Source organism: Babylonia areolata, chromosome 11 (assembly GCF_041734735.1).
Source record: "Babylonia areolata isolate BAREFJ2019XMU chromosome 11, ASM4173473v1, whole genome shotgun sequence".
Classification (NCBI taxonomy): Eukaryota; Metazoa; Mollusca; class Gastropoda; order Neogastropoda; family Buccinidae; genus Babylonia; species Babylonia areolata.
Genome location: NC_134886.1, coordinates 40146463 through 40159525, shown reverse-complemented (window position 1 = coordinate 40159525; position 13063 = coordinate 40146463). Strand labels below are relative to the sequence as shown.

The 13063-nt window shown below is 40.8% G+C and overlaps 1 protein-coding gene across 1 annotated transcript in view; it reads left to right on the top strand.

The window, feature by feature from the left end:
• The window catches only part of LOC143287406 (uncharacterized), a 17301-nt gene extending 8438 nt beyond the window's left edge, over window positions 1–8863 (top strand). Inside the window, exons 6-10 of the mRNA XM_076595383.1 lie at window positions 1661–1725; window positions 2202–2332; window positions 6543–6679; window positions 7581–7756; window positions 7998–8863. Coding sequence (XP_076451498.1) covers window positions 1661–1725; window positions 2202–2332; window positions 6543–6679; window positions 7581–7756; window positions 7998–8088 — 600 coding nt within the window. The 3' untranslated portion in view covers window positions 8089–8863. The remainder of the gene's footprint in view (window positions 1–1660; window positions 1726–2201; window positions 2333–6542; window positions 6680–7580; window positions 7757–7997) is intronic.
• The last annotated feature ends 4200 nt before the right edge of the window (window positions 8864–13063 follow it).

The following is a 13063-nucleotide window of genomic DNA, read 5'->3' as shown; positions in this document are numbered from 1 at the left end:
ACTCTTTTTTTTCTTTCTTTTATTTCCTTCTCAAAAATATACTGTGAGGGTATGGCTGATTCTGTTCAGAAAAAACAACAAAAACACAAAACAAACAAACAAAAAAACACACATTTTCCCCACTAAAATATGTAAATCGATATAGTGGTAATTCCCCTTGATAGGCGGATAATTATTCACCCCAGACAATATATGTCTATTTGAGAGTTTCAACTTGACATTCACTTTGTAATGAATTCTCTTCAATGAAAGCCCAAAGGTTCTGTACTACCGGACATTCACAGAAAAAAAAAGTGTTCAGTGTAGTCTTCTGCATCACAACAGAAAGAGCACCTGTTGTTTTCTTTAATTTCCATTTTGTTTTGAATTATATTTGTTAGGTACATATTATGAAGAATTTTCCAGTATATAACTCTTAATCTTAGTTTGTTTGTTTTTTTGTGACTTCTTTTGCTGTCACCCAGTCTACTTTGTTCGAGAATGAATTTCCTTCAAAAAAAAAAAAAAAAAAAAAAAAAAAAAAAGCGAAAGCGGTGTCTGGTTCCTTATTTGCTGTTTCTTTATATGTTTTGGTTTGGTGTTAAATCGGTTAACGTCGCTTGTCTGGTCGTCTGTCTGTCGCATCCCTTAGTTAGGGATAGCACTGACTAACAGGTTGTATTCAAGCGCTGTACCTGCTCTGTTTTGACCAGTTATACAATTTATCTTATTCAATGATAGTAACCTATTCTCTGTGTGATGTAATATGTGTTTGATTTGTACGATCCCTCTTCTTTGCCAGTTTTGGAAGAATAGTGGATTGTTTGCGTATGTTATTAACGATTTTTTATTTATTTATTTATTTATTTTTTGTTTTATATAGAAGCTGGTTTTGGAAAGTAGCTTGAGTGGCTTCTTCCAGTTTTGTAATATTCTTGTATTCAAAGTAAGATTTTATCACATCTTTCCAAAAATAGTTTTCTATTTTGTCTAAGCCCTTTAATATTTCTGTTTTACAGTTCATATGAAATATATTGTTGTGTTCTGGTAGTTTGCCAATATGCCATTTTGGAATTAGACTCAAACTATGGTGTTCTGTAGTATCAGATAATTTTCCAGTATTTTGTAGATCAATCATATTCGTCATATCAAGGCCTCCATAATCGTAACCATACTCCACTACGTTTCGTTTAACCATTTCAAATGTCATTCTGTTGCCGTTTTTTTTTTGTTTTTTTTTTTTTGTTGGGGGGGTTGCAAAATGAATTTATATAGATAAGTATTGATTTTACGTAAGATTGTGGATTGTAAAGCAACAGGCTCCATTACACAAATGAACTGACTAATTAAGAATGTTTTCATAACAACAACTTTATCTTGGATACTGAGGTCCCCTTTGCTCCATTATCTTATTAACTGGTTTATATGATCTAATCTATGTAGCCAGTTCTCTTCAATTTCTTTTGCCATCTTATCAGATTTAAAGCAGATCCATGTGTTCCTCTACGTTCTAGCAATCGATTTTTAAAGCTTTTGTTTTCTGTAGATTTAACTACCATCTAAATATATTCAATGATTTCATAACATCGTCTTTGTCGTTTGGGAATAATGTTATGTCGTCAGCCATTTGTTTAATTCTGTCTTTCTGTTTCTAATGAAGGTACCTATTTCTTCTTCTCAGATTCTTCCAGATAACAGCGTTCATCTCATCATGTGTTTCCGTGGCGCTCATTATCTCTCAAAACCGTGAGTCTGTCTTTCCGTTTGGTTCTCTCTGTGCAAACTAATGACAAAGGATGCTTTTATTTAATTGTGTCTTGTGTATAACATGTGAATCGTGAATCTTAACAGCTGAAATAGAAAAGAGAATACAGTCCACTGAGATGAGATGCTTTCGAAGACTCCTGGGCATCTCCTACAAAGATCATATCACGAACGAAGAAGTTCGAAACAGAATCAGGCAAGTCATTGGGCCCTACGAAGACCTGTTGACCTTGGTCAACTTTCAAGAAACCGTTTTACTCCTGGATGAGATCCTAACATAATAATGTACATTTTGGAGTAAATTTATCACATGGAAACATTGTGAGGTATTCTTGATTAAGTTTCTAATGGACTGAACTTTTCATTGTACACTGCAATTAAACAAAGGTAATGCCCCAAAACAGAACAGACGGTTGAACTTTAGATATACCCACTGATTCACAAACTGTCCATTTCAGGGCAACCACGTTCGAGAACTCCCTAGAGCGTTACCCGGACGCTACAGAGGAAGAACGTCAGCTGGTAGAAGCCCAGGCTGCTGAGGACTGGGAGACCTTTCTCTTACACCGTGCCAGAGAACTCAAGTCAGGTCTGTCAGTAGGCTGTGATGTTATTCTACTGGCGTATTTTCAACGCCTATGAAGACTTGTAACACTGCTTAGTTCATCCACAACAGACCTCATTCTTCTGCTTGTCATTTCTCATCGCGTGATTCTGAGATGTAATAAGAAACTCCAGGGAGAACAGGACAGTACAAGGTCTTCAGAGAAGAAGCCCCCCCCCCCCCCCCCCCCCGCCCCCCTCAGTCAAGTGTTTCAGCCCTTAACTCCTTACACTCTAAGGGTGCCGGGCCGCACCCAGGTCATGACTCCTGAGTGCCCGTGCATAGCCGCCCCCCCCCCCCCCACCCCCGCCGGTCCTCAGCAGGTTCGAACCCGCGCCTCCAGGGTGGCCGCCACTTCAGGACTGAGTCACCTTTTTCTGGCAGACGTTTTAACCACTGAGCCATCGTACGTCTAGTTTGAGTAGGGAAATTTAATAAAGTACGCCTAGTTTGAGCAGGGTAATTTAATGAAGTTCACTTTCATTCCTTTTCGACCAGATTCAGCTGGAACTCTTTTCTGCTGCTTCTGCCATTGCCTTGAAAGCCCGTGTCCTTTCTGTACCAAAAATCGACAGCTGTTTCATGAGGCTGTAGATAGATGCGCTCACAAACCCTCCTGCACCAATCTCTATGGCGAGGACTTTGGCTTGAAAGCCAGATTCTCTCAGGCTGCTGGCTAGACTGACATAATCCTCGGTCTTGTAGATGTGGGCTTCCTCCTCTGCTTTCGTTTGGCACATTGAGCTCAATCACAATCGCTGCCTTGGAGTGGAGTACTATGTCAGGTCTTACGCCGCTCTTGCTGATGATTTCCGGGTCTTTCTTTCCCTCCGGTAGGTCAACTGTGCATTCCCAATCTTCGGCACCATCAAGCAGCCCACGTTTGGATGTTTTGGATGTTACAGCTGTTCCTGGTCAGACTTTATTGCCTTCTGCAGAGAGGAACTCTATTGGAACTTCTGGTGTTGTGGGTGCTCCTTGGACAGTGCTCACCATGTGTGCAATTTCTTTTAGCACTTGGTTGTGCCTCCATGTATACAGTCTTTGGATAAACGCCGCTTTGCATGAGCTGAGGACATGTTCCACTGTTTGCTATGGTAGAGTGGGCACGCAGGTTCATCTGCTTTCCCTCATTTCACCAAGTTTGTATTCGAGGGAAGGAGGTCGTGCACGGATCGTAGGATGCAGCTGATCCTCAGAGGGGCCATGTCCCACATGTCGCTTCAGCTGAAGCTCCTTTGCAGCGCATTTTCCCATTTTGTCCACCGCCCCTGCTGGATTGCCTTCTGGACTCTTTTATCATCCTCTTCTGTCTTGATCTCCTGTATGATCATGTCTCTTTTTGCTTTACCCCTTGTCTTGGACCACCATTCCATCTTTGTCGATCCCAGGCCTTGTCTGTTGGTTTGGGTGTGTCCTATTATTTCCTTCGTCTTAAGGTTTTCTTTCGCTGCACTGACTGCCTCCCTAACTTTCCATTTTCTGCCAGTCTTCAGCTTGGGTCGGTTGGGTCTCACAATACTGTCTCCTGAGTCTTTGAGTATGCTGAGAAGTCTTGCCTTCCCTACCGTGTATTCTTCGACAAGGATTTCAGAGATAGCCTCAGCTTTGCTTGGCGACAGTAGAGTGTCTCGTCAGTGAGACTAGGTGAGACACCAAGCCATTTGCGTGTGCACTTGTCGATCTTTGCCTCAATCAACTCGACTGCTCTACAGCTGATATCTCATATCAGGAGATGCCACAGGAGCTTTGGAATCAGCCTAGACTGTGGGCACCACACTTTGTATTTGCCAGGAATGCCACACTGGTCCATGATATGCAGGCCTTCTTCTGCTGTCTGCTTGGTTTCCTTTCCTCTTTGCGTCTTTCAGGGACTCGTCATACCATCTTCTAAGGCTCTTGACTGGTTCATCTTACACCGTTGGAATGGCTTGGTTGGCTACAGTGAATGTGACCGTTTCAGCTACCTTTCCGTTACGCAGTGAGAGGCTCAGTGATTTCTTTCGTTTGAAGTTCATCCTGACTGAGGCAACTAGCTCGGCCAACCGCTTCAATATTTCACGGGTGTCGTCCTCTGTTGTTGAAAGGACTGTTGTGTCATCCATGAAAGGTTTTAAAGGAGTTATCTGGTATCCGTTACCGAGGTCGGCTCGATCCGAACCCTTCACTGAGCCTTCAAGATCACTTCCATTTCCAGCACGAACAGGATTGGAGAAATTGCACAGCCCATGGCTATGCCCACTTCCAGATTGATCCAATCTGTCGTGTATTCCTTGGCGATGAACTGCATTGAGAAGCCATGGAAGTACTTCTTCAGCATTTCCCAGATGTTTTCGAGAGCCAATTGGATCATCTCATAAGGAACTGACCCGTGTGCATTTGCCAGACCACGTCGAGGTTCTTTTTCTCTGCCTTTGCACTTTGGATTGCATCCAAAATCATTGTGGCATGTTCTACACAACCAAGAACTCCTGGGATGCCGCCTTTTAAGGCTGGCACTTCCAGGTACTCATTTTCTGTAGGGTATTTTGTCAGTCTTGCAGCTATAACAGAGAAAAATATTTTTCCTTCGACATTCAGAAGCGATATTGGTCTGAACTGGCTGATGGTACTTGAATTTTGCTCTTCCGGGATGTACACGCCATCAGCTATAATCCACTGGTCGTTGATCTTTGGTCCCACCATGCTGATGTTATCACTCTGTGGAGCCACTCAAGGACTTTAGGACATTGCTTGTACAGCAGGTACGGTATTCCGTTTGGTCCTGGCGATGATTTGGCCCTGGTTTTCTTGACCACTTTCTGTACTTCCTCAAGGGTAGGTGGTTTATTGTTGAACTTCTTCTCTGGTTTCCTGGAATGAACCAAACCCTTGAGATCTAGTGGTTTCTTGCTTTACGTTTTCCTGAGATGCTGTTCAAGTGTTTCTTTGTCCACAGTGAGTGTCCCTGATTTGGACTGATCAAACAGTTTCCTGCCGAACTGAAAGGGGTCTCAGAAGAAGCAGTCTTGTGTCTTCTTCTTTTTGATCCTTTTCCTCCTCGCTGATTCTGGTTTACTGTGGACACTGTGCTTTGCTTTCAGGTCCTTCCAAAGTTTAAAAAGGCCCTGCTTCTCAGTCTTGTTTTCTTTTTCTTTTTTTTTCTTTTCTGATGCATTCGTTTTCAGTCCACTCAGCCGAAAGTAATAATTCAATCAGACTAAAACAGATGGTTTCTTCATTCCAAACAGAGCCATCTTCTGATTCAAGCGTGGCACACCCTTTTCCGTTTATCGTGCGGCAGATTTGTTGGAGACCATCTTTGCCCAAAAAGAAGAAGAATACCCAGAGAGGACGATTCAAAACTTAGATTTTCGTTGTCCCATAATGTGTGTAGTTTCACTTATTTATGTAGTTGGTTGTTATTGTTGTTGTTTAATTCAGATGTTCCCATGTCATGAAGCTCACTAAAGAGACTAAGGATTTCAAATGAAATCTGCATATGACATGTCAGTGTTGACATATTTCAAGGCTGATGCATGAGGCAATGAAAGTTTTCAGCGTGGAGTGACGTCATGCATTTGCATCAGTCAACGTTTCTGCGTACATTGCTTCCTGCGCTCCGCCGCCTGTCAACGAGGGCGGAGTAGGAGGCCTAAGGCCAGCGAGGGAAGCAGGAGAGCAAAGACTAATTCTGTGATTAATTGTTTCTATCAGACAGTATAACATAGTCTTTCGAGGTCAGGATCATCCTTGTTCACTTTCAGTTTCTTGAAGATGAAAGTGTCGGCGCAATGAAGTCACACACCAAAGCAGTGAGTTGGTATGTCTTTGAACTTCGTCCATTTGGTAACGTGTTCTTGGAGGCTCTGTAAATATCATCAAAAATTGTCTGTTCCACGCAGAGAATCCGGGATGGTGGTATGAAACCAGACAGAGATGAATAAACGAACGGGTCAATTGAAAATGTTCACGTCTGTCTGAATGACATCTTGATTGATTGATCAATTCGTTCTTTGAAGATTCTAACACATCCAGCGACAGAGTGCTTAGGTATGTAAGTGATCGAAATAGTTGTTCAGAAAGAAAGCAAAACAGGACGAACAAACATGGATTTGGCCGCTTCTGTCGCACCTGTCCTTCAGGGACATTAATTACATCTTCACACTGAGTCACAATACTGAACTCTCATGTAACATATTTCTGACATGTGCAGGGGGAGTGCTGGTCGCGGCAACACCTGCAGAAGATCCGGATATGAAGCTGCAGGGTGTGCGCTATTTCTGCCAAAGCTTCCATGAGGGGATGCTGAAAATTTGGCGCCAAATGCGAGATGAAGGCAAGATAACCAAGGTACAGGTTAACAACATCATGAATGTTAGTGGGGAAAATATCGCTAAGGTATTGGAGAACAGGGTAACAGTGTTGTATTGCACTGTACTGCATTGCACTGCAAAGTACCACACACCACCACTGCACTATATTTTGCTGTTCCTGTTTTACTGTTGTGAAGTTACTGCTCCACAGAATCTGCGCAGTGATGTAATAATTGTTCTGTATCGTCCCCAGTACAGTGTACTGTATTTATCATACCGTATCATACCAACTTCACAGTACTGCACTGTACTGTATGGTGCCCTACCACTGGTTGATATCTACTTCTGTTGGCGACATATGACTTATAGACTTATCTGTGTAGTTATCTGTTCTCTATTCTTCTTTCATTCTAGTAATGTTCAGTTTCCACATACAGCTTATCGCCAATAATGCCCATCGCCGTGTCCACACCTTAATCTTCGTGGAGTTGGCCATACAGTCTTAGACATCTCCATTTCTGTCTTTCACGATAACTCGATCATTTCGATAATACAACACGCTGCTGGTCAGGCATCTGCTTGGCAGATGTGGTGTAGCGTATATGGATTTGTCCGAACGCATTGACGCCTCCTTGAGCTACTGAAACTGAAACTGAGCACGTTGTTACGTGTACACGAACACTACCTCTACTAATTATTCTTATCACTATACATGTTTAAGTGTTTTGGAAGATTTATATGATCACTTTGTTTCATATCAATTATTCTGATTGTGAGCTTGATTGACAAATGGAATTGCGTTTAATCTTCATGCTTCTGAAGACACCACTGTTGTTCGCTTGCTTGGTTGTTAGGCTGTTTCTTCGTTCTCCCTAACCTTTTTATTTCTCTTTCTGACGTCTTCGCCATCATTCCTATCAATATGTCTTGTGTTACAGGAGGAATTTGTGGATACCAACTTTTACCGCTGTCCTCCTTATCTTCGCGAACAAACAGCCCCCTTTGAAAATCCTAACTCCAAGGTTAACAAAATGGGTCTCAGACTGTTCCATGCTGAGACAGTGCTCTGTGCCCTGCCGACATCAGCAACAATCGCTAAAGAAAATGGACGACGGTAAGTGGAGAAAACAAGGCAGCATAATATATTTGTGTGGAATGTTTTCATAGCCTCAGTATGACTTTTGCAGTCGGCAGTGTTATGAACTATTTTTGAGTTGCAGGTCTGTTACAAAACGAATCACTCATTTGTCTGTATCAACCTATCGATTCATGTATCTTTTAAATCATCTTCATGTTTGTCTAAGAGTCTATCTTCTGATGTATGTGCTAATAACACTTTTGTCTTTTGTCAGCAGAAGGTACAGACGACCGTGCAACACTGGCCAGTTCTGTTGTGAAAGAACACAGAGTATGGGCTCAACATGTCTTCATCCGAGGTCTGTCTAGCACGCGCAGTGAACAGGACAAACAGATCCTGATGGACACATTGTTCGCCCGCCTGGAGAAAGAGATCCAAGCTCAAGGTCACAGAGAGTTCAAGAATGACGGTCTACTGAACATGGTTGTCGTCCGCAAAATCTAGATGGGGATTTTGATCAGTTTTGTTTTGATCGAATGTTTAACTATTTGTATTTCTTTTTGTCACATCAGATTTCTCTGTGTGAAATTCGGGCTGCACTCCCCGGGAGAGCGCGTCGTTACACTACAGCGCCACCCATTTTTTGTATTTTTTCCTGCGAGCAGTTTTATTTGTTTTTTTTCCTATCGAAGTGGATTTTTCTACAGAATTTTGCCAGGAACAACCCTTTATTTGCCGTGGGTTCTTTTACGTGCACTAAGTGCATGCTGCACACGGGACCTCGGTTTACCGTCTCATCCGAATGACTAGCGTCCACACCACCACTCAAGGTCTAGTGGAGGGGGAGAAAATGTCGGCGGCTGAGCCGTGATTCGAACCAGTGCGCTCAGATTCTCTCGCTTTCTAGGCGGACGCGTTACCTCTAGGCCGTCACTCCACTCTGATGTTGACAGGTGGACAAAAAAGGTTTCTGAATCGCGCTGCACTCAAATTTCAGGTGGGATGTCATGATATTTTTGAAGGGTGCAGGGTTCTCAGTCCTCATGTTGTATGAGTTAAGGGTCGCTGCTTTTCGGATGTTCTGTGGGTCAAGCTTCTGTCTTCGTGTACTTTCGATACATATTCTCTCGCTTCCAGGTGTTATAGGGGTTCAAAGGTTCTTACTTAGTATACTTTATGAACAATTTCACACAGTATATTCAGAATGATTTCCTATTGCATTTAAAACTTGCTGTGGATGTGTGCTTCAATGTATCTTCCATACGATGTGTAAGAAGTTTCTTATTTCAACTAAAACTATTAAAATGACAGGTATTAATCAACGTGTCCATATCTAAATATCTTAGATAAAATTGCAAATAATTTGAGAAAGAAAAAGGAAAAAATGTAAAAACATAAAAAAAATAAAAAATAAATAACAGGAATATGGAAACATTATTTTCGCTTCTTTACAATTTTATGCTCTTTGCAGATGCGCATTATCATTGTGATTACATTACTGGAACTTTTTTTCTTCTATATTTGCGTCACAGTTGCCGTAAACAGACAAGTTATATTAGATGTATGAAGTTGTTTAAGTTTGCGACATACATATGTACATGCATACATGCGTGCATGCGATTTTGTCATATTCATTATCATTATTATTATTATTATTGGTGGTGTTGTAGTTATCATCATCATCAACATTTATTTTGGCTCATATGTGGAAACAATGTGAGTCTATGAAGTAACCCTGTGTTTCGGAAGTCCCTGTCATGGGCAAAGCTAAGGAGATTTTTTGCACCAATGTGAAGGAACACCAAAAATGATTGTGGTGTTATTCATTCGCTCATCAATGCACATCACTGCATAGGAGACACAACTAAAACATATCCAATGCATACATCACATTTGCAAAGCAATAGAAAAAAAAAATTAAAATGAAAGCAATGGAAGGAGGGGCATTAGAAGACATTTTCAAAATTAGCATATCATGCAATCAGAAAAGATATCAAAAACATATGAAATACATAATAGTGAAGATGCACGTGAATATTTCTGCTTACACCAATTATATTTCTCTTCTGAACCTTCACAATTAACTGTTACATTCTCTCACCACCTCTCTTCGCCTACCCCTTAACAAACTAATCAACATATCCGCACACACACACCCTCCCGCCACACACACACACACACACACACACACACTTATACGTTGGTATACAAATGCTTTGTCATTTATTACTTCGGCTTTATTCATTCTGGTTGATCATGTTGTTGTGGATACCTTTGTTCAGTCTCAGTCACAGTCTAATGACCAATTCTTAACATCACGCATCGATTGTGTTGTCAGGATTACTACAAAGTTTCATTAGCTATCACTGTTGCCACTGCTAATGCTAACTTCTTTCTCAGTATAATGTTTCTCGATTTGTCTGATCTTACAAGAAGAATTTGTGAACACCATTATTTTGCTTTCAAAAAGTGCATTTTAATACACTGAATGTTGAATTCTAAAACAAGAAAGAAAATATCAAATAAACTGTCACTGATATGATTGATTTGATCTTTTATATTTTCTCTCTGGCTCTTTGTCTCTATCTGTCTCCGTCTCTCTCTGTCTCTGTCTCTTTCATTCTCTCTCCCTTCTCTCAAACTTTCCAGCAAGGGACCGGGAACAACCCATGAAAAAAAATTGATCACCCGGACGTTGAACGAAATAATTCGTTCATGGTCCGGACATACGGCATAATCCGTAAATGTTAAACCCTTCCGTTGGAATGAATTGAACGATTTTTTTTCCTGTCTACAAGTTTCGAAGTTTACCACGAACACGAACACACACACACACACACACACACACACAAGCACGAGCACACACACACACACACACACACACACACACACACACACACACTCACACACACACACACTCACGCACGCACGCACACACACAGAATAAACAAATAAAGAAATAAATAAACAAACAAATAAATAAGTGAATGAATGAATAAACAAATAAATAACACCATGATGCTAAGCAATGACATTTACGTTTGATTTCAAAGACACCCATTTCACAGATGATGTCAAGTCACCCCAGCCTTCTGAAAGTCTTTGGAACCTGTTACACAAAGTATTAATTTAAAACTGTACACTAATGGGTTTTAGACATCATCCCGTCAAGCAGTTACATTTGCCTCTGTTTTCAAAGCACTGAGTAAAAGTCACGTATCTTGACGCCTAGCCAGCTGAATGCCTGGGGGACCCTATAAATAACTAAGTAAACTTACCTTCCACTTCATCGCCGTTTCGAGATTCTTCCAGAACTCTAGTAAACCCTGCGCTGGTAAAAGACGTGAGTGAAGTACAATGCATGAGCGGATGATGACAATGAAAATCTGGTGAAAGAAAAACCCCGATGATTCACGGAATGGACATCATGAACATCACAAAGTTTCTTAATCAGACTGCTTAAATTATGGTATCCTTCCATTTCTCTCAACCGTCTGCCCGGTTAATGCAGTCATGCCAAACAGTGGACAAAACACTAAACAAAATACCTTCATTGACAATGCCAGTGATTAGCAAAATAATAACAGAAAGTAGATGGGCACTAGGACTTCACTGTGAAATTGTATTCTGTCTTTTAAGTGATAACTAGTTTTATGCTAACCCAGAGACAAAAAGTAAGTTAGACACAATTCACGAACACACACACGTTGAGGGAAATGTTTGAGTTTCCGTCGTGTCACGATGTGATTTGTCTCTCCCGTTTCAAACCCCGAAAAATAAGCAGTTTATAATCAGATAATAGTGCGGTGACAAGATATGGTTTGGCAACTGCAGGAATGCTCGACTTGAGCTCAGAAATGTTTGGCGATGTGTTAATGTAAACCCACGAACGCAGTTGATAAACAAATATTCAACAATTCTTAATGTAATCATTAAAGGAAATATCATCTTTCAGTAAAAGTACAATAGAATATAAAATTCATCCTAAAATACAATTTTGCACATTTCAAAATCAATTCTTTTCCTCACCATTAATTTTGTTTAATACGAGCATTGTCAGTTGAAGGTTTGGGTGTGTTTGTGTGTGTGTGTGTGTGTGTGTGTGTGTGTGTGTGTTTCAGTTTCAGTATCAGTAGCTCAAGGAGGCGTCACTGCGTTCGGACAAATCCATATACGCTACCCCACATCTGCCAAGCAGATGCCTGACCAGCAGCGTAACCCAACGCGCTTAGTCAGGCCTTGTGTGTGTGTGTGTGTGATATGGGTTTGAATAGGCCCATTACATAAGTTGTTTGCATGTCGCAGCATTGCGAAAAAGGACACTTTTTACGCTAAATGTCTACCTACTTCTATCCGTGTTAAAGCGCCCTGAGCTCTTAGAGAGAAACAGCGCTATATAGATGTACATATTATTATTATTATTATTACTCTGTGTGTGTGTGTGTGTGTGTGTGTGTGCGCGTGCGTATATCTGTGTACAAAACAGAGAGAGAAATCACGTAGAGACAGACAGACAGACAGAGAGAGACAGCGATAAAGACAGAGTCAGAAACAGAGAGACAAAGAGAGGGAGAGGGTTTTTTTGTTTTGTTTTTGTTTTGTTTTGTTTTGGTTTTGTGGTTGTTTGTTTGTTTGTTTTGTTTTGTTTCTACTTCTTCTTCTTCTTCTCACTGTTTTCTTGCTTTCCTTTCCTCATTCCTCAATCCTTTTCTCCTCTCAGGATCAGGAAATCATTGAAAACATGGTATGCTGATATTTCATTTTTTAGACGTGTTAATTATTAATCATTGAAAACTCAGAATCTCAACAACTGGCATTTCATCAGCGATTATTTCGGAAAAAAAAAAATCTTACAATATTTGGAACTTTAACACCTTAACAAATGTCATTCTATTGGCGTCTCTTGAAACTAGATAAAAGCCTCACAACAATCGAAACCTTATACACAAGATTTCTATGAAACCACACAGCACACTTCTCCGAGGATGCCCTGTTTTAAAGCCACATGGACAAAAACTGGTTCAGTGCATTTACCATTCGCCTGCACGAAAGGCAGACACACAAAATGAAAGTATTCAAAAACTTTTTTTTCAAAGAAAAAGTAGAATATCAAGGCGCCTGTTATTTTTCGTTTCTTTAAATCATATCTATGGAAAAAAAAAAAAAAATGGAGAAGACAGTGATCAAGAGAGAGAACGAAAAACGAGAGGAGGGTAGAGAGAACGAACGAACGAACATGCTTTACTGGACCACAATTCAAAACCAGGGGACTGGAAGACGTGTGCGGGAGGAGACGTTATAATACTTGTATAGCATCACACAACATTAGACTGTACAAGGACC